Raw genomic sequence first — 19,267 nt, forward strand, 5'->3', positions numbered from 1 at the left:
ATTGTTTACATATTGTTCTTTATTTATTGCCTAACGTTGTCCTGGTCATATCTTCAAAGATGGGTGGCGGATATATCCGCTGCATTTGTACTCATCCGCGGACGGGTAGCGGATATATCCGCATAGTTAAAAACGAGTAAAAAATTATTTTGACAGTATGAAGTGTTCCATTGTGTTTATTTTATGTATACTTGTATAACAAAACACAAATAAGGAATATACATTTTTATTTTTTCCTCTGATTTTTTCCCGTCCTATGTCACGATTTCGCCCTTCCGGGAAAGGTTAAACATTTAAAAAAACAGTATCAGCAATCTGATATATACTTTCTCCCACAAGCTTGTCAACAACCTTTATCATTGGAAAGCGGTAGGAGTAACTATGATATTTTATAGGGAAAAATCACCAAAGTTGCAATAACTTTTGAACCGTAATTGTTACAGCATGAGGGTTTGCACTATTTTGTTAAGAATTAGGACCATAACACTTTAATTTTAATCAAAACCAGCTTTTTGTCTAAAATCCTATGTTTGTGTTTTTATTTTATGGGGTTCCGGTACCGTATTTTATCAGAAAAATAACATAAGCTACAATAACTTTTGAACTGTAATTTTACGGAAATGGGATTTGTACCATTTTGTTCAAAATTTGAAGGAACATTAACATACTAATTTTAATCGAAACAGGCTTTTTTCCAAAATCAATTTATTTTATTTTATGGAGTTTTAATGGGAAAATAACATAAATTACAATAACTATCGAACTGTAATTTTTACGGAAATAGGATTTGTACAATTTTGTTCAGAACTGGTGACACACATACGCACCAAAACTACATAAATACATAACAACATACTCAATTTTTATCAAAATCAATCATGCCATTTTTGATAAAATCCGATTTTTCCTTTATTTTAATGGTTTTTATGGGGAAATTACCATTAAAACCCTTGATCTGGCGCTGGTCCCGTAGGTTTCCCGGTGGCAGTGGTCCCTGAGGAACCAAGACTGCATGGGTCGGGTTTTCCTATTATTAAAATATAAAAACAGTTTTAAACCGCAATGAATCTTATACCATCAGAAGGATGAGATTCAGGGATATATTATCATATATATACAACATTATTAGGGAGTATTATGTAGTGGGAAACATAGTTTGAAAAACTAGAGAGTTGAAAATATATTTTGGCGGCGTAAAGTTTACATCACCAACAATCGATAATTGTGTACAATATTATTACATATTCTGAAACTACAATAAATTCCCTACAATTTATATACCTCCGAATCTGAGGTTAGTTGTACAAATTTTATGTAGTTTAAAAAATGTCATAAAAATTATGTTTTTGTAAAAAAAAATCAAAATTTGACAACTTGACGTCAACTACTCAGAAACTCTTTTATTCAACTGCATATAACTTTATGTTTTCAGAAAGATCTTTTATTTTTCTTTTATTCTGTATCATTTTTATTTACTGTTGATGCATTCAATTTATTTCTGATACGACAAAAAAATTTTTTTTTTTTTTTTTTAAAGTATGTAGAATTTTTTAAATAATTTTATTGTTATGAGTATTTAAAATATGTTGATATTTCTACGTAGGAAATCATATTTCACACAACTTTTACATTTAGATAAAATTTGGGAAACAATTATTTTGTAGTTTTCATTTGGGTTGCTTTTAAAATTTCTAATTTGCATAATCCAAATTTTGCAAACCTTTTGCTACTACGCCTAAACGCATTGCTAGAGAAAAATTATTTTTATATTATTATATTCTAAATTTATCTTTGAAACAGAAAATATACAGGGTGAATAAAAAGTCAAGACCCCCCCATCTAATATTTTTCCAAGTAAATATACAGAGATATCCTTTTGGAAGTCGTGCAATCTTTGCAGGAAGTTTCTTTTTATGATTTTGAAATTTTTGAGTGTCCCCCCAAAAGGGGGGATTTGGGGGGTAACTCAAATATTTTAAATGTAAACCCCCTTCAAGTGACACCTCATTTTAAAGTGTTTACAAAAACTTAAAGAATGGTGAAAACTAGAGGTAGCTATCTCTTCTCTGTCCAAAATGGTAGCCCGTCAAATGTTGTGAAAAATCAATGGTAAAATTGGTTAGTTATTGTAATATTGGCCTCCATTTTGGATAGAGAAGAGATAGCGAACTCTAGTTTTCACCATTCTTTAAGTTTTTGTAAACACTTCAAAATGAGGTGTCACTAAATGGCGGGTTATGTTTAAAATTTTTGAGTGTCCCCCCAAAAGGGGGCATTGGGGGCAACTAAAATCTTTTCAATGTAAAACCCCATCAAGTGACACCTCATTTTGAAGTGTTTACAAAAACTTAAAGAATGGTGAAAACTAGAGTTCGCTATCTCCTTTCTATCGAAAATGGTAGCCAATATTGCCATTACGAACCAATATTAACCATTGATTTTCCACAGCATTTGACAGGCTACCATTTTGGACAGAGAAGAGATAGCGACCTCTAGTTTTCACCATTCTTTAAGTTTTAGTAAACACTTTAAAATGAGGTGTCACTTGAAGGGGGTTTATATTTAAAATATTTGAGTTACCCCCCAAATCCCCCTTTTGGGGGGACACTCAAAAATTTCAAAATCATAAAATGAAACTTCCTGCTAAGATTGCACGACCCCCAAAAGGATATCTCTGTATATTTACTTGGAAAAATATTAGATGGGGGGGTCTTGACTTTTTATTCACCCTGTATGTGTTCTTATTTATATTCACAAATAACTATTTTGCGGCAAGAATTAGACAACAGGTGTGGTCTGTAGCTCTGTACACATCCTTTTACAGCTTGAAAATGACATAACTTCAGCACCAAAACTAGTGGCTACATTTAATTTAAGTTATTCAAATAAATTACACCATATTTAAAAAAATAGTTATCAGTAATTTGAAGTCAATACTACCATTGTCATTGTTCTACATTAGTACTCTTGGGTTATAAATGGGTGGGGGAGCTCTCTTTGAGTAATTTCCACTAGAACTATCATTCAATTCTGTCATAAATATATATAATTGTTGCAACATTTTATTCATTTAAGGTGATACTTTGAGGATCGCAGACGTCAGTCCCTTGTACATGTATTCTGCCCCAGATGAAAGATGCAGAATGCATCTCTTTGAACAGTAAGTATTTAAATAAACTCAACTGACAACTCCCAAAATACAAATAGTGACAGTAAAACAATGTCCAATTTTCTAGATGAGCTGAACTTTTCAAGCTAAATTTGAATAACTTCAGGATATTTTTGCAAAAAACTTGAAAATTTGCAAGAGATACCGGTAATAAAAGTTCCCACTGTAAAAATATCAAGTTTTGATTATTACAAATTTAATCAAAATGTAATAAACAAACTTACTTTGGACCATATTGCTATTGTTGAAGGTACAGTAGAACCTCTTTAATCCGAACTAATTGGGACCGGGGGTACAGTAGTCGCAGCTAGCCTGGGCGCGCGGCCGCGCTATGGCGGGGGGTGTAGAGGGGAGTGTTTATTGCTCATTTCCAAAAACATCTGGCCCACACGGCTCCCTGGGGTTGTTCAGTGCCTCAGCGCTGTCTTTTTGGCTTTGGCGTGGGGGACGGTTAGTACACAAGAGTCCGCGCGCCCAGACTAGCTGCGACTACTGTAGTTCGGACAATTGAATACTGTAGTTCGGATTAAAGAACATATTGTTGTTTTTCATAACAATAGCTAAAATGGATCGTAATTGTTACGGGAAAAGTGAAAAATACTTTTCAAAGTAAAATACAGTGTTTATTTAATACACTAGTAAACATAGTGAATAAACAGAACTGTATATTACAATATAAACAATTATGGTGTGTATATCAATAAATACAGTAAGTATACAATAAAGAACTACTGTACTGTGTATAGAGTTCAGCAATGAGGCGTTCGGATTAGTGGACGTTCGGATTACGGGGGTTCGTGTTAAAGAGGTTCTACTGTATAAGGGGATGCTACCATTTACATGTAAATGTAAGGATGTATTTTTCAATTAGGAAAGTGTTGGGTAATCCCCCCCCCCCCAAAAAAAAAAAAAAATTAGGCCTAATGTTAATTTAATTTCACAAGTGCTGTTTATACATATTAATCACTGTCCTCAAATAATATTTTCAACTACAGGAATAAATTGTACTAAAATCTTGGGTCTTGAGAATGTTATTTTTAATTTACATCTACATTGTATTTGTTCCAGGGTTTTCAAAGGTTCCAGCCCTGGATATGCAAAAAACAGACCCGATCTCATTCACCTGAATAAGTCAGGACTTGAAATAATCCAAAAATTTATCATTAAAAATTTTTTTTGAAAGGCCTTTACTCAAAAGTAGTAAAAAGTTACTATCGATAGTCACACTATCGATATTTTTTGATAGTTTTTTAAAAACTATCGATACTATCGATAGTACTATCGATAGTTACTCAAATGGAGTTTTAATGCATATAATATTGTATATCCTTCCTGCATGGGTTTAATAAATGGTTTCTATCTAGTCGAAGATAAAGCTGTATCAGATTATTAATTTTAACAATTTGTGAGTGACGTCCTGGTGCCTCCTTTATGATTTTTTCTTTTCCAAAATATTATAACATTGGTATAAAATAACAATAAGTTTTAGCATTGACTATATATACCTACAGAGTCAATGGTTTTAGACGAACAGCAGGGAAAATAAGGTTTAGTTAGTAAAAAATTAAAGGAAATGCCTAATTGTGTATTGAGGCAAAATACGTCATTACCGCTCGAGAACTGCGGCCATATTTCAAGAGTGGCAATTATGATTCTTCCTACCACCATAATTATTTCATAATAGCCTATCACACGGATTAACTTTCTGGAAGTATATAAAAATGTCATTTAGGTTGCATCTGCATTTCTAAGGTTATTTGATTTGCTTATCGATTGTTAACTAAGTTAACATATCAGATCCGCGACTGTGGTTGGTGCAGAAACGATAACTGTGAAATCAGCTGATTAGCGAGCGGGAATGGGCTATTTTGCGTACTGTTTACAGCTATGGAATGTGATCATTTTCATGCACCGGTAGTTTAGGAAAAAAATGTTAGTATAAATACCCCCGCCGCAGCAAACCTGCCGACTAAGCGAATTTCCATTTGTCTGAATTGATTTTCAGTTAAATATATTTTAATAACATTAGGTTTAACGAGTACCTAGGTTTGCTGCTACAAGGAAACTAATAAAGTGTGTTTTTGAGTAAAATATTGATAGCTTAGTACAAAATAAATAAATTTGCCAAGTTTGATCAAAATATATCCATAAACAAGCAAACTACAACATTTGACAATATTCTCCATAAGAATAACATGGGAATTTTAAATTTACAATTTTTTTAATTTTCTCCGTTACTAACAATCGAACAAAAATACTTTTACATACTAAATTATTTGTTTTTTTAAGCTCTTTAAAAAGGTCTAAAGAGAAATCGGGAAATTTTGTGTTTTGAGGGTCAAAAGTGAGAAAAACCAATTTTTACCCCATAAAACCCCTTGTAAAGCCCCGTTCCCATGGTCCGATCGTGCTGGTTCGCGAACTCATTCAAGTTTATCCCGCTTTACACCTTTAAACTAAATTTCATCAAAATCGGACAAAAATTACTCAAGTTATCGCGTTCACGGACGTATATATATATATATATATATATAAGTCTATATATATATAAAAATTTGAACGAATGGTGTTTTTGGCCTCTGGGGACATCAAAATGAAAAAGTAAATCGGTCCCGGGTCTAGGTCTTACCGTGCCACCTACGGTATAGCTACTTCCCTATAGGGAAATTCGCTAAAAAGTTGTTAAATTAATAATAAAAAGAAAATTACAAGAGAATTTTTTACCGTATACCGGTGTCTACTCTTTAATCCATGCTAAAATCCATTTAAGGCCGTACATTACAAAATCCATTTAATGTACCCATTAGTCCGGTAGTGAATTAGCAAATGCCCCCTCTTTCAAATGTTTAAGAAGGTACTTTTCTGTAAAGTTTTTCTACAGTTAACTTTGAAAAAAAACTTAGGCTATAATATTAACAATAGGTATGCATTAACAGACAAACAATGAAATGTGAGAGTAACAGAAAATGATTTTTTTACATAATTTAACGTAAACAAAAACTATCGATAGTCCAATACTATCGACCCACTATCGATATTTTTAAACTATCGATACTATCGATAGTACTATCGATAGTAAGTTTTCACTACTCAAAAGAATCAACATATCAAATCAAATGAAATCTAACTCATAATTAGTTTGTCACAAACTGATAAAACTACACCGTAACTCCCAAATCTGACAGGGCCCGACCCTGAACCCCAACGCTCAGCTCAGCTGAAGTATAATTCTTTTAAAAGTTAGTCTTGCTTGTCAACCATGCAGCCTCACAGTTGTGATAATACTTATTGAAGTGCCTGTTCTGACAAGAGAGGTATTATTAATTTTCTTAATTATTCATGCACAGATGATGCATTTCTTGCTAAGTTAAAATAGTGACTTAATACTGTAAATCATAAACGTTGTATAATGTATTTATTCATTTCATAACATATTTGACAATTCATTCTGACTCATAAAAAAATCAAGGAATATAAAATATAAAATATGTAAACTTAACTTCCCAACACCAGGAATAGGCCTGGTATAAAACTAGTAGGTCGTCTTCTTGTTCCCGAGTTTCATTAGTTCTCAAATGGTCAATATATACATACATGTCTTGTTCGGCTATCAACTATGACTAGGTATGTCATAGGGCTTACAACGTTTGTTACCACCCCAGATTGTCAAATATTTTTCTCTTGTCGCACATTTTTGACAAACACCTTGTTGTGTAACACGATTGATGTCGGTTTTCCCCGGTGTACATTGATAGAATTTTTCAGGTTATCCTGTTAAGTTTGCATTTCTTGAGCCAAATGAGGTTTTAGAAGTGATAGGTGAGTTTTATGTTTGAATTTCAAGAATAATTCAGATGGTGTCGATCCAGTTGTAGTATGAGGGGGATTCCGGTACACAAACAAGAAGAATCTATTCTGTGTTGCAGGGGTCTCTGGGTGTGTTGTTGTTCATCATGGAGCATTTGTTTTAAGAAAGCGTGTTTAACTGTTTGGTCAGTTTGCTCTGCCAGCCCGTTGGAAGCAGGATGATATGCCGGGGTTAGGGTATGACAAACTCCATTAGCCTCTAAAAATTGTTTGAATTCATCTGATCGAAATTGGGACCCGCCATCTGTCACCACAGTAGAGGCCAGTCCATAGGCTGCGAAGCAATGTCTTAGTTTGTCAAAATTGTCTGTTTTGATGTCGTACCGGGCATATGGAACACTTCTACCCACTTGGAGTAGCAAACTGCAATTATTAAAAATGCTTTCCCTTCAAAGTTAGGGAAGTCCAGATGAATTCTCATCCAGCTTTGTTGAGGCCATGACCAAGTTTGTAGGGGAGGAATTTATGAAACTTTTTGACGGCCACAACCAATGACAGGGCCTCTTTTTCAATTTGGGTGTATTTAGCCTCACTTTTGGTAAGTGTTCGTGAGGCAAATGCTATAGGCCTCTCTGAACCGTTCAGCATTTTATGGGCAATCACACACCCAACTCCATAGCTTGAGCTATCACAGGTTACAATCACATCTAGGCTTGGGTTAAAGGGAATCAAAAAATTGTTCATAACAAGTTTGTTTGTTCCATTCGTCACAATCAATAGTCCACGATCAATCTACCTCTTTACCGAGCAGATGGTACAAACCATAAAAATGAACTAGTCCTAAAAATTACCTGAGTTGTACAACATTTCTACTGGTTTTGGAGCATTCAAAATTGCTTTTGTTAAGGGTGTTTGGTCAAAAATTTGATGTCTTATTTTTTGTTATTGTTCAATTGTACTAAAAATTAGAGATACAAATATATAAGAAAAAATTATTTATTTTGAATATTAAGCGAGATATGGAGCATGAAAGTAGTAAATTTTTAATCTTTGGTACCAGTTCACAGGGAGAATGGGTAATGCGATTCTCACCAAAATTTGCATTCAGGTGTGGAAAAATAAGATAATAATCACTAGCTATTTAAAATTAAAAATTTTTTTTAAAAATTTATTTTTTATTTTTTATAATTTTTTTAAAAAATTAAAAAAAATTTTTTAATTTAAAAATAGCTGTTTGTTTTTGGGAAAAATGTATCTGTATGTTGGAATAAAAAAAAAGTGATATGTTAACTCGTTTGGGCTGTGAATTCGTACCTTTCATGCCTTGCGCTGTCGGAGCACTACTCGTTGAGAGTTTTTAAACTAACACCGGGGCTTTAGAATACAACGATAAACGTATTCTTTCAATGTTAAAGCATGTTAATAATTACGTGATGTTAAAGTATTCTAAAGCCCCGGTGTTAGTGTAGGCCTACACACTCTCAACGAGTAGTGCTCCGACAGCGCAAGGCATCAAAGGTACGAATTCACAGCCCAAACGAGTTAACATATCACATTTTTTTTATTCCAACATACAGATACATTTTTCCCAAAAACAAACAGCTATTTTTAAATTTTTTTTTAATTTTTTAAAAAATTTATAAAAAATAAAAAATAAAATCTTTTTAAAATTTTTTAATTTTAAATAGCTAGTGATTATTATCTTATTTTTCCACACCTGAATGCAAATTTTGGTGAGAATCGCATTACCCACTCTCCCTGTGAACTGGTACCAAAGATTAAAAATTTACTACTTTCAAGCTCCATATCTCGCTTAATATTCAAAATAAAAGATTTTTTCTTATATATTTGTATCTCTAATTTTTAGTACAATTAAACAATAACAAAAAATCAGACATGAAAATTTGCGACCAAACACCCTTAACTCCCCACTTTGATGAATACCGTTCTTGTCCAACTGGTATCCTAGAAAAACTAATCTTTCCTTAAAGAACCTTGAAGTTAAAATGATCAGTATTAAGAATCTATTTTTCAGGTTTCGGTGCGGGGTTTTTATAAATTTTGGTATCTATTATACCAGTACTTAATAAAACTATACTTAAGGCCGACAAGCACTATTGAATAATTACAACTACCGATTATCCAATACGTAAACATAATACTACTACAGGCGGAAATGATGTGTTATCATACCTGCGTTCTCTAGTCGACTGTCCGTCCTTTTGTCTCCAGAGTGGGGATGGGGGTTGAAGGGTCAAAGTCCAGACTATGCTATTATTGTAGGCTATTGTATTAATTAACTAAAATCTTCTGTTCTAAAATCTGTGTTGTGTTATCTTCTGTTGCTTTAAACTAAATAATCACTTTAATACAGTATCGACATATCACTATTTTTAACAAGTTATTGATAAATTGCAGGTTTAAGGATTATTTTATAATTTTCTGATTATTTAATCAGTAATATGTAAAAGTTGCATACTTGTGTCAGACAATATTACAGTTATCATACATTTTGTTTTGTTTAACTGAGAATGCCTTTTCCGATAACTAAAATAGTGAACTGTGTTAGCTCTAATACAGCATTGCGCTTTGGAAAGTTTAGTATGAAAAGTATGACCTGAACTACCTGGAATTACTCATGAATTTTTCTGGTTGACCTGGTGGACACCCTGATTGAGAAATCCCAATTTTAGCTCTTCCCCAAATTTATTTGATTCAACCTTGCCTATGTAAATTAGTTCCATTTTCAGATAAATATGAGCCCAACCAAGAAATTTACTCAGTTGAAAAGATGGCAGGATTCATTTTTTTTTTAGGAAAATGTGAAAGTCATAATTCAAAGTCCAGACAAGGGAAAAAACACAACCGTCCTATTGAACTCTGAGTTCCATCCAAAGCACATGGCACTTGATTAAAAAAACAAAATTTAAAGCTACCATTGGGACTAAACTACTTTATTAACCCAAATTGTTCTTTAAATAAAATATTGTTGCATTCTAAAAAAAATTGTACGAATGATTTTAAGCTAGTTTTTCTAAAACTTAAGAACATTAGGACAGAAGGGAAACTAGTTGATAGAATCATGACAACTGAAACTGGTTTCAGGATCATGCCTTTCTCTGTATAGTTAAACATTTAAGTTATTCTTTGTTCCTAGCACTTGTTAAAAGCTGTATTTTACATTAAATTTTTAGTTTTTTTTTATGTATTTTGTTAAATTTTATATATTTTTTATTTGAAGTAATAAACCATTGTGAATATGTTATCCTGGGTAATTATTGTGTTCATTTTCCTTTATTACCACTATTCAAAAAGTGATCTTGATTTTTAAAATGTCTTTCTTATTTTTATAAAATTTAATATTTGTCCACTTTTGAATGATAAGTTAGGTATACATTGCCTGGACAGATTTTGGACTTAGCCTACTTTGATTTAGTGACACTATTTGACTTATCGTAAGTACAATTTTATATTTATTCATTATTTATAACCAGAAATCTTTCAAATGAATGATCATGATAGTAGGTATTGTGTGGCATCACTAATCTGGAATATCTATTGTCGGTTATTTATTTGATGCATAAGTTAACCATAATTTAAGTGATGCAAAAAAAGACCAGGAATGGTGTTTATTTTTTCCCTACAGTCAACCGACAAAGTGGGCTTCCTTGCACAGATTATAGTACAGCAAGCCTTACTTTGGCGCACACCAGTTCTCCAACCAAACAACACAAAACAGAGTGCTTTAATTATGTATGTAATCCGTGTACGCTTGAAAATAAGTTGGCAACACCCAAAGTTATTACGACTACAATCAGCTGGTGCAGCGTTTCCAATTTCATTCAATGTTTGGATTTTATTTAACCTAACCTAAAAACGTGTTGTACATTGTTTGAAAGACTAATTAGTAATATGATTTATAGTATATGTAGGAAAAATATAATGTGTAACACGAGTGCAAACTGCCTTTGCTGCACTCGAGAAACTTTCCACACTTGCCTACGGCTCGTGCGTAAACATTTCTCTCGTGTGCAGCAAAGTGCCACTTCACCCACTAGTTACACAAATAACTATTGAACCACTGGAGACAATGTAACAAAGATTTAGATTTAACATCTAAAAATCTACTTTTCTAAGCAAATACAATTTGTTTTTCATTACGCTGGGGATATTCCACAAGGAGTCAAGGGAATCTTAAATGAGAGCATTAGGAAATTGGCCTAAAATTTAAGGGTGGGAAAAGATTTAGTTGTATTAGTTGGTACAAAAAGATGTTAGATAGTCTCTCTATAACTGTAGTTATATTAGGTAAAAATCAGCTCATCCATTATTTAATAGTTAAAAAGTAATTTAGAAAACCAAATGTAACAGAAAACACGTTTTTTGGATCTGTACTTGCATACACTGACACTGTTATAATTGAATGAAAAGGTAATTAAGTAATAAGGCCCTTATTACAGGAGGTAGCCTTGCCACATAGCCAGCTATGAAATTGGCTGCTCAGCCTGTCATGGGACATTGATTCTTATGGATGTTATTACATGAGGGTAGCCAGCGACGTAGCCATACTTTGGCAACCGACTGACTACTGAGCCCTGTTGCTACTGACTATAAACCCGGAAATATTCTGGCCACTGAACTGGCTACTAGGTTTGGTAGCCAGTGCGTCGCCAGTAATTGTTGCTGGCGACATCGCCAGGCCACCATAATAAGGCTCCAAGCTAACATGGACAAAAGGCACAATAGCTTTTTCCCATAGCTTTCTTTAGAACTTAGTTGCAGCTCTTCATTCACACCATCTTCTTAGCTGCAACTGATAAACCAAGTCCCTGATAGGCTTAATATTGTTAGTTTTTTTTATCACAAAAAGCAAAAAGCAAGCTGTTGCATTAAGATAAGCATTTGCACACACAAGTTTATCACTCGTTACTCGAATTTAAATTTGGGAATAATGATAATTTGTGTTGCAGCTTAAAAAAATCAACTTCACAAGTTGGAGTAGTAAGTATGTTTGTAATTTTATATTAAAGTAAAAAAAATCCTTAAATTTCCTTTTCTGCTTGGCTAGTTTCAAAATATATTAAGTCACTTAACCGAATCCATAACAGATTTGTTTCCTTTTACAAAATCATGACCATAAGGAGATTTGTTGAAGATTTTAGACAAAGCATTTCCTGTAAGAGGGATATTAGAATCATCAGTTTACAGACACGTGGATCAGTCACTCCCAAAAATGGTCCCACGCAAACTTCTAAGTACAAAGAAAGTGTAAAAAATCCAGGATTGATTGGCATAGGTCGTTTCTTATGAGTATTTGGTGTGTTTGATTTTTCACACTAGCCTATTATTATAATTTTATAATTTTGACATTATTAAACCTACATGAATAGGTTTTCAAGACCGTATTATTCACTCAAAACAATATTTGAGTAAATTTAATATTAAAACTGTTATTGAAACACTTGGTATGAATATATTTTTTCAGAGAGAATGTTGATAGCAAGTTTAGATATTATAAAAGTGGTAAAATTAAATAAAACTATTTAATATTTTAAAATTCTCTTTTATATCCCTTACAAAATGGAGACTACAGAAATTCTTTAGAATAAAACCTAGTACAAAATCTACAAAAAGAACAACAGTTGTGTTGTAATACAAGGATTGAGTTAACCAATGAAAACAGTTTTACAGCTGACAAGGATTATTAATCACTCGGTTTATAGTATTTTGTGATCCAAAAGTGTTTCATTACATCTGTGAGAGGCAATCTTAGATCAGGCTTATACTTCAACAATCTTGATACCAAGTCTTTAGCCCCTGAAGGAAATGTGAGCGGATACTTCACAGCAACAGCGACAATCTTCTTGAACGTTTCTTTACTATCACTACTTTCAAAGGGGGGGCTCCCGACCAAAAACTCATAGCATAGAACACCCAAGCACCAGTTGTCCACTTTTTCATCGTACTCTTTATTTTTCACCATTTCTGGGGGAAGATAGTCCAACGTTCCGCACATTGTTTTGCGGCGAGAGGAGGGTGCATGAACTGACCACCCGAAGTCAGCTAGTTTTATATCACCATCCAAAGTCATAAGGAGATTCTCAGGTTTGATGTCTCGGTGGATGACTTTGTTTAGGTGACAATAATGCAATGCATCTGCGACCTGATAAGTAAACTTGGCAGCTTTTGCTTCACTGAACTTTTGGTTTGGCTGTTTTTGAAGGTAGCGATAAAGTTCACCTCCAGCAGCAAACTCTAATACAAGGAAAATATGTTTATCATTTGTAAAGTACGTAAGTAACTGTAAAACATTCGGATGCTTCAAATGGCTTTGAATTTCTATTTCACGAATAACTTGGTGCTGCATTTGGCCTTTGATGAGTTCAGACTTAAATAACATTTTAAGAGCAACGACAGCATGTGTGGTTTTCTCTCTTGCAAGGTACACTCTGCCAAATTTTCCTCTTCCCATAGGTGCTCCAATTTCAAAGTCATTGATGGTCCAGTTATACGGTTTATTGTTTCTCTTAAGAATATGAGTTTCCATTTTAGTCACCATTTTCTGTACATCTTCCTTCAAGTCATCAGGGACATTATCGGCTAACTGCACTAATGAAGGATGTTTTCCTCCGTCATTGTGAGGTTCCATTCTAGAAAGAAAACAGTTATATTACAATAATATTTCAAGTAAAAAAATAAACTTAGTTCTTATTTTATAAACATTACAGACCAACTGAGCGGAAATATGGTTTACAGTTAGGATCCTGTAAGGTCTAATACATTTTCAATTTCATCTTTTTGATAATGTCTTCTTAGGTAGGCTTACCTTTTTGTATGTGTTTCTATTCCATTTTGTAAGATGTTAAAAGCTTAACAATAGGTTATACCCTCCTCATCTGCAAACCTGAAACTTAATCTAGGCTACTTGAAAATATATGCTTCTTGAAGTTCATCAATCAGCCTTAAATTGTTCTTGCTTTTTGCTTTTCAGTTGGTTAGTATCAAAAGCAGTGTCAATTTAATCCGTGTAATTTAGGCCGGCCACAAACAAAAGGGGAATGCAGCGCTTTGTAGAGAAACATTTTTTGATAAAAATGTATTTTTCACTTTCTAAGCTTAATAAATTTTAAAGATTGTGGGTGACGATGCCCCTGTGATCGCATACACTAAGTGATCTCCCAACAGTCCCAACTTATGGCGGGATCGCAGGAGGTGTTCACGATTGTACTAAAAAGTTCCACCTTCTAGGTTTTGCTTTGGTAATTTAGACTTAAATAGGTTTTGCTTTGGTAATTTAGACTTATAGGTTTTGCTTTGGTAATTTAGACTAAGCCTATGGCAGTGAGTACCCTTAAATCCGGCACTGGTAGCCCAGACTTCAGCAAAACGTATTCAGAGGCCAGAGGGTAACATTACAGTACTTTTTAGACAAATGAACAAAAACAAAAAGACCATATTTTAGCAAAGAGAGGCATATTAACACTTATATAACAGATGTAAGATTTCATTTAGGCCTATAATTGCAGGATGAAGATTAGATAAGAAACTATCCCAACCGATACGCCACAGCATACAGTAAAAGACTGGTAAGTGGCCCTCGTCTTCTATAGACCCATAGAATTAACAAAATATCAATATTTACACAGATTAAAATCATACCCGTGTCATGTAAAAGGAATAGTTCCTATACCACTGAGTCGACTACATATTCAAACTTCACACGCTTTCATATTCAAATCACAATCACATAACTTAGACTTAGTTTCAGAGTTGCTATAATATTAGCCTACATACATTCCAAAATGTCTAGGGGTGAATTAGGATTCCCCTAATACACAAAGAATCTTAACAAAATGGCATAAGCTGAGTAAGCTAGGTGAGTTAAGTGGCCAAGTCGCTGTTACCCTGGCATGCTTTCACACAACCCACTCGACTTGCCCAGGCATGTAACTTAGTTATATTTTATATTATGCATATTGAAATAACTTAACTAATGGATTGCCTACAGCTTTCCCTTCTGATAGACCCATAGGAAGTAAAGTAAAAGGCAAACGGGTACAGTTTCTTAACTGGGCTATGCTAATATCGATTGAAACTATCGAATTGAAAATATTGATTAATAACTGATATTTTTAAATATTTCTATTATAAAATTAAACTATCATAACCTAACCAACCAAACTTGCTGATGGTGAAAAAATCGCATGAAGGTTTACTAATCGAATCGATAGTTTCAATCAGTATTAATTAGCATAGCCCAGTTAAGAATCTGTACCCGCCATTTTTGTAAATTGACTTACTTCTTACTTCAATCTTTAATATTTTCTAAACCTTTACAAAAAATACCCTAAGGGTAAATATATAATTAATAAAACTATACAAAGGGAGGATATTTGAACATCGTTGGACAAACTAATGTCTAAAGCCGGGTTTACACTATGTAGCAAAACCTGCTATATAACTTTTGCTTTATAACATGGTTATATAACTTTTGCTATATAACATTGCTATTGCTATACAAAAAAGTTACAGACAATTTTAGTGATTCTGGTGCTCGTGCTATATGCTATATGCAGGGTGTCCACAAAAAAATTGTCATTAATTTCCATGACTTTCCATGACTATCCATGACCATTTACCATTGATTTCCATGACTCACGAACTTTACACGCAAATTATAATATAACATACACACACAAATATAACTGCCTGGACATGTTATTTTTCAGAAAATACTGAAATATGTAATAACAGATAACAATGGAGTACAATAGGTAGCCTACAACAATGAACTAAAACAAACCGAAAACGCATAAAATAATACAACTGTAATAAATTGAATTGTCGAACATTTGTGAAAAATCCTGAAAAATGCTCCAACAGTCCGGGTTACAGCTGACTAGAGCATTGAATGGTCCCCAAAAATCCATCCATAATTGGAAATTTCTATGACTCTCCATGACTTCTTGCCTATTTCCCTGACTTTCAATGACCAAAAGGGTACACTTCCATATCTGTTGGCACAAACAACCGAATGAGTAATATTGATTATTCGATAGTTTGATTCGATATATCGTTTGGTTAGTTAGGTTAAGTTAACCTTACCTAACTAACCAAACGATATATCGATCGATATTTTCATTCGGTTGTTTGTGCCAACAGATATGGAAGTGTACCCGTTTTTTCCATGACTATCCCTGACTTTCCAGAATGTGGACACTCTGTATATGTAGCACAACTTAATTCGTATTACGTATCGAAATGTTGCGCCGAAGAGACCTACTGCGCACGGTAGCTATCACGGTGATCTTAGGATTTTTAGGAAGTCAGAGGCGAAAGCGAAGGTTTTAGGTTCAACCTCCTCTTGCTTCGAGAAATAAGTACAGTGTAGCAGATTTATTACGGGATCTTAATGATGACGATCTTGCTGACGATCCATAATTAAAACACGAAATAAGGTGATGGTAGCTTCAAAAACGTTTTAGGTATGACCTAACGCCGGTTGTCCACGGAACAGTTCAAAGTTTATAATAGCATCCCGATCCCACGCACTGACACTTCCCAGTCCTTCAATTGTAAACAAAGATCGCTGATCAAAAACGTCCGCACCCAGGATACTACAACTGTGAACTGATGACACTAAATGCTACATATAGCAGGTGCTAGACAAAAAATATTTGTATAACATTGCTACATATAGCAATGTTAGATGTAGCACGTATTTCTTTTGATCTTTACCGACTCCCGATGGATAGCAAAATTTTTGCTATATATATAGCAGGATCTGCTACTTATGGCAGTGTTATATAGCACTTTTAAAAAGTAACTTTTTCTACTTCTAGAAAATGTTATATAACATTGCTAGATGTTACACAAATCTGCTGTAGCCTATAGCAGGTTTTGCTACATAGTGTAAACCCGGCATAAGTTAACTTACTTGTCTTAGCTGGCTTGTGATTGAACAGGTCCCTCAGATTAAATCTGTAAAACAGAAACTATTAATACATAAATCCACTAGTTGTGGAAGTAATTCATTAGTACCGGAGTATAATAAAGAGTTGTAAGTTGTTCAGTTATTGGAAAATGTCGACCGTTGGAATAAACAACAAAGCAAAAATAAATTGACTAACAGTTTTTGACAACTAATTTAAAGAATAATGAGCAGCAGCAGCAGACTTTGTTTGGGTTCGAGTCTCGCGATCGCGCTTTTATTACAGGCTGCCACTCTTACTAACGAAAATAAATAGTCGGTGTGATTAACTTAAAGTTACTTAAGTAAGATGTGCCATCGAGCACATACTATAAACTATTTATTTGTTTAGGTCCAAGTACATAGATAGTTATCTGACTGATTTCTCTTTTTAATTAGTTAGGTTTGCAATGAATCATGGTTGAGATAGGTTTTATAATAGTTTTAGTCTTTTGAACATGGTAAGCATCTACGTTTTGACACATGTCTTATCACATTGAATATAACAGCTCAGGACTGAGGAGTTAGAATGGAAATGAATTATAATTGTAAACTAACATAATATATGGCTGGCTCTTAGAAGTTTTCCAAAAAAATATATCATGTTCGCTCAAGTAAACTTGTAAAGTTATATATTTTAATTATTACACTGATATATGTCTTAAGAGATTAACTATTGGTTAAATTAATCTATGACTTTTTATTCTATGCTCCTGAACTATGCATTGATGCTTTTCTATGCTTTCCCAGGCTTTTAATCCACTTCAAAGTATTAACATAGATAAACATACTCCCTTGTTTAATAAAATCCCTCATTAAATCCCCATTAATAAAATATGTTTATTACAGTATGGTTTTTAAATAATTACTATAATATAATTGTACAATTACCTCGTCACAGCTCCGTAGTTTCCGTATATATTACGGCCGTTTCGGCATCAAAATGCCATCCTCAGATACATACATCCACCGGATTTGGCGTCGTCAAACTTGAAACACACACGCAACACGATAACAAACATTTAAAACATAAAAAACGAAAGACAGGCCTGTCGCGCACATGATGAGTACGTGTACGGAAGCTGACTGGACAACTGCTAGTTCGTTCCAGCCGTTGCGGTATTATCTCTAGGACTTTGATCCCTTGGCTTGCTTCGTTTGATGATGTTATTGAAAATTGTGTGAGATTTAAATTGTAGTTGGTCATTTAGTATGGATTCATTGTTGTTTTTTATTTTATGGGCTTTATAAATCTCATATTCCTCGAGGGTGTCTAGTCTATTACCATTAATACAGGCGTGCAGAATTTCTAATCCGTTGTCCAAATCAAGTAAGTCGTGATTATTGTCAACCAGGTGTTGTGCGAAAGTGGATTTTTGTTTGTCTGCTTTTCCGTTAGGGCGATGTTCTTTGTACCTAATGCTAAAGGAACGTCCTGTTTTTCCAATGTACGTACTCGGACAACTAGCGCATTTTATTTTATATACACCTGATTGGTCAGCTTTATTTTTATTAATCTTAGGTTTTAACTTATTTATAACTTTATTGCTGGTTCTGAAAGCTAGTTTGATTCCATGTTTTTTCAACTAATTCTTTAGGCAGTGTTGCAGGGGATGAGAATAATTTACGCAGACGAATTTCTTGTTTTGCTGGGTTAGATTCTGATTTGGAGTTTGTTTATTTTTGTACTTCTTTACTAAGCTATCGACCATTTTAATGCCATACCCATTAGATAGAGCGATTTGCTTGATGATTTTGAGTTCTCTATTGTAGTTCTGTTCTGTCATTGGGACATTTAATAGGCGATATACCATGCTATTGTAGGCGGCTTGTTTATGTGATACGGGGTGGTAAGAAGTGCTGTGGATGGTTTGGTTTGACGTGGTAGGCTTTCTATATATGCTAAAATCTAATCTGTTATCAATCTTTTCTATTGTGATGTCCAGGAAATTTATTTTACTTGATTGTTCAGTTTCCATAGTAAACTTCAAATTAGGCGCTATATTGTTGAGGAATTTGTGCAAAAGGTCGAGCTGTCTTGTGTTACCCTTGAAAATAAGGATGGTATCATCAACATAACGGTGATATGTTTTTTTTATGTTTTAAATGTTTGTTATCGTGTTGCGTGTGTGTTTCAAGTTTGACGACGCCAAATCCGGTGGATGTATGTATCTGAGGATGGCATTTTGATGCCGAAACGGCCGTAATATATACGGAAACTACGGAGCTGTGACGAGGTAATTGTACAATTATATTATAGTCATCAATTCAGCTCAGGGGCTAAACCATGTCTATTGATTTAAATAATTGATTATTCAATA

The 19,267-nt window shown here is 33.8% G+C and overlaps 2 protein-coding genes across 10 annotated transcripts in view; one reads left to right on the top strand and one right to left on the bottom strand.

Moving 5' to 3' along the window:
• LOC128997898 (uncharacterized) overlaps window positions 1–7,951 on the top strand; it is a 58,044-nt gene extending 50,093 nt beyond the window's left edge. For all 9 annotated transcript variants that reach the window (XM_054423695.1, XM_054423696.1, XM_054423701.1 and 6 more), the window contains 2 exons: window positions 3,076–3,160; window positions 4,238–7,951. In XM_054423695.1, the coding sequence (XP_054279670.1) occupies window positions 3,076–3,160; window positions 4,238–4,349 (197 nt within the window). In that variant the 3' untranslated portion in view covers window positions 4,350–7,951. The remainder of the gene's footprint in view (window positions 1–3,075; window positions 3,161–4,237) is intronic.
• Window positions 7,952–12,532: 4,581 nt separating this feature from the next.
• LOC128998099 (aurora kinase C-like) lies at window positions 12,533–17,168 on the bottom strand. The gene is made up of 2 exons (XM_054424094.1): window positions 16,914–17,168; window positions 12,533–13,626 (listed from the first exon to the last, which is right to left on the bottom strand). Exon 2 carries the CDS (start codon window positions 13,623–13,625, stop codon window positions 12,681–12,683), a length of 945 nt encoding a protein of 314 aa, XP_054280069.1. The 5' UTR covers window position 13,626; window positions 16,914–17,168; the 3' UTR covers window positions 12,533–12,680.
• Between the last annotated feature and the right edge of the window lie 2,099 nt (window positions 17,169–19,267).

This window comes from Macrosteles quadrilineatus, unplaced genomic scaffold (genome assembly GCF_028750875.1).
Source record: "Macrosteles quadrilineatus isolate MER2022 unplaced genomic scaffold, UCM_ALF_1.0 Scaffold_7__1_contigs__length_78375512, whole genome shotgun sequence".
Classification (NCBI taxonomy): domain Eukaryota; kingdom Metazoa; phylum Arthropoda; class Insecta; order Hemiptera; family Cicadellidae; genus Macrosteles; species Macrosteles quadrilineatus.

Bases quoted from the DNA above. Each gene is read 5' to 3' on its own strand.
- LOC128998099 (XM_054424094.1), bottom strand. From the start codon at position 13,625: ATGGAACCTCACAATGACGGAGGAAAACATCCTTCATTAGTGCAGTTA.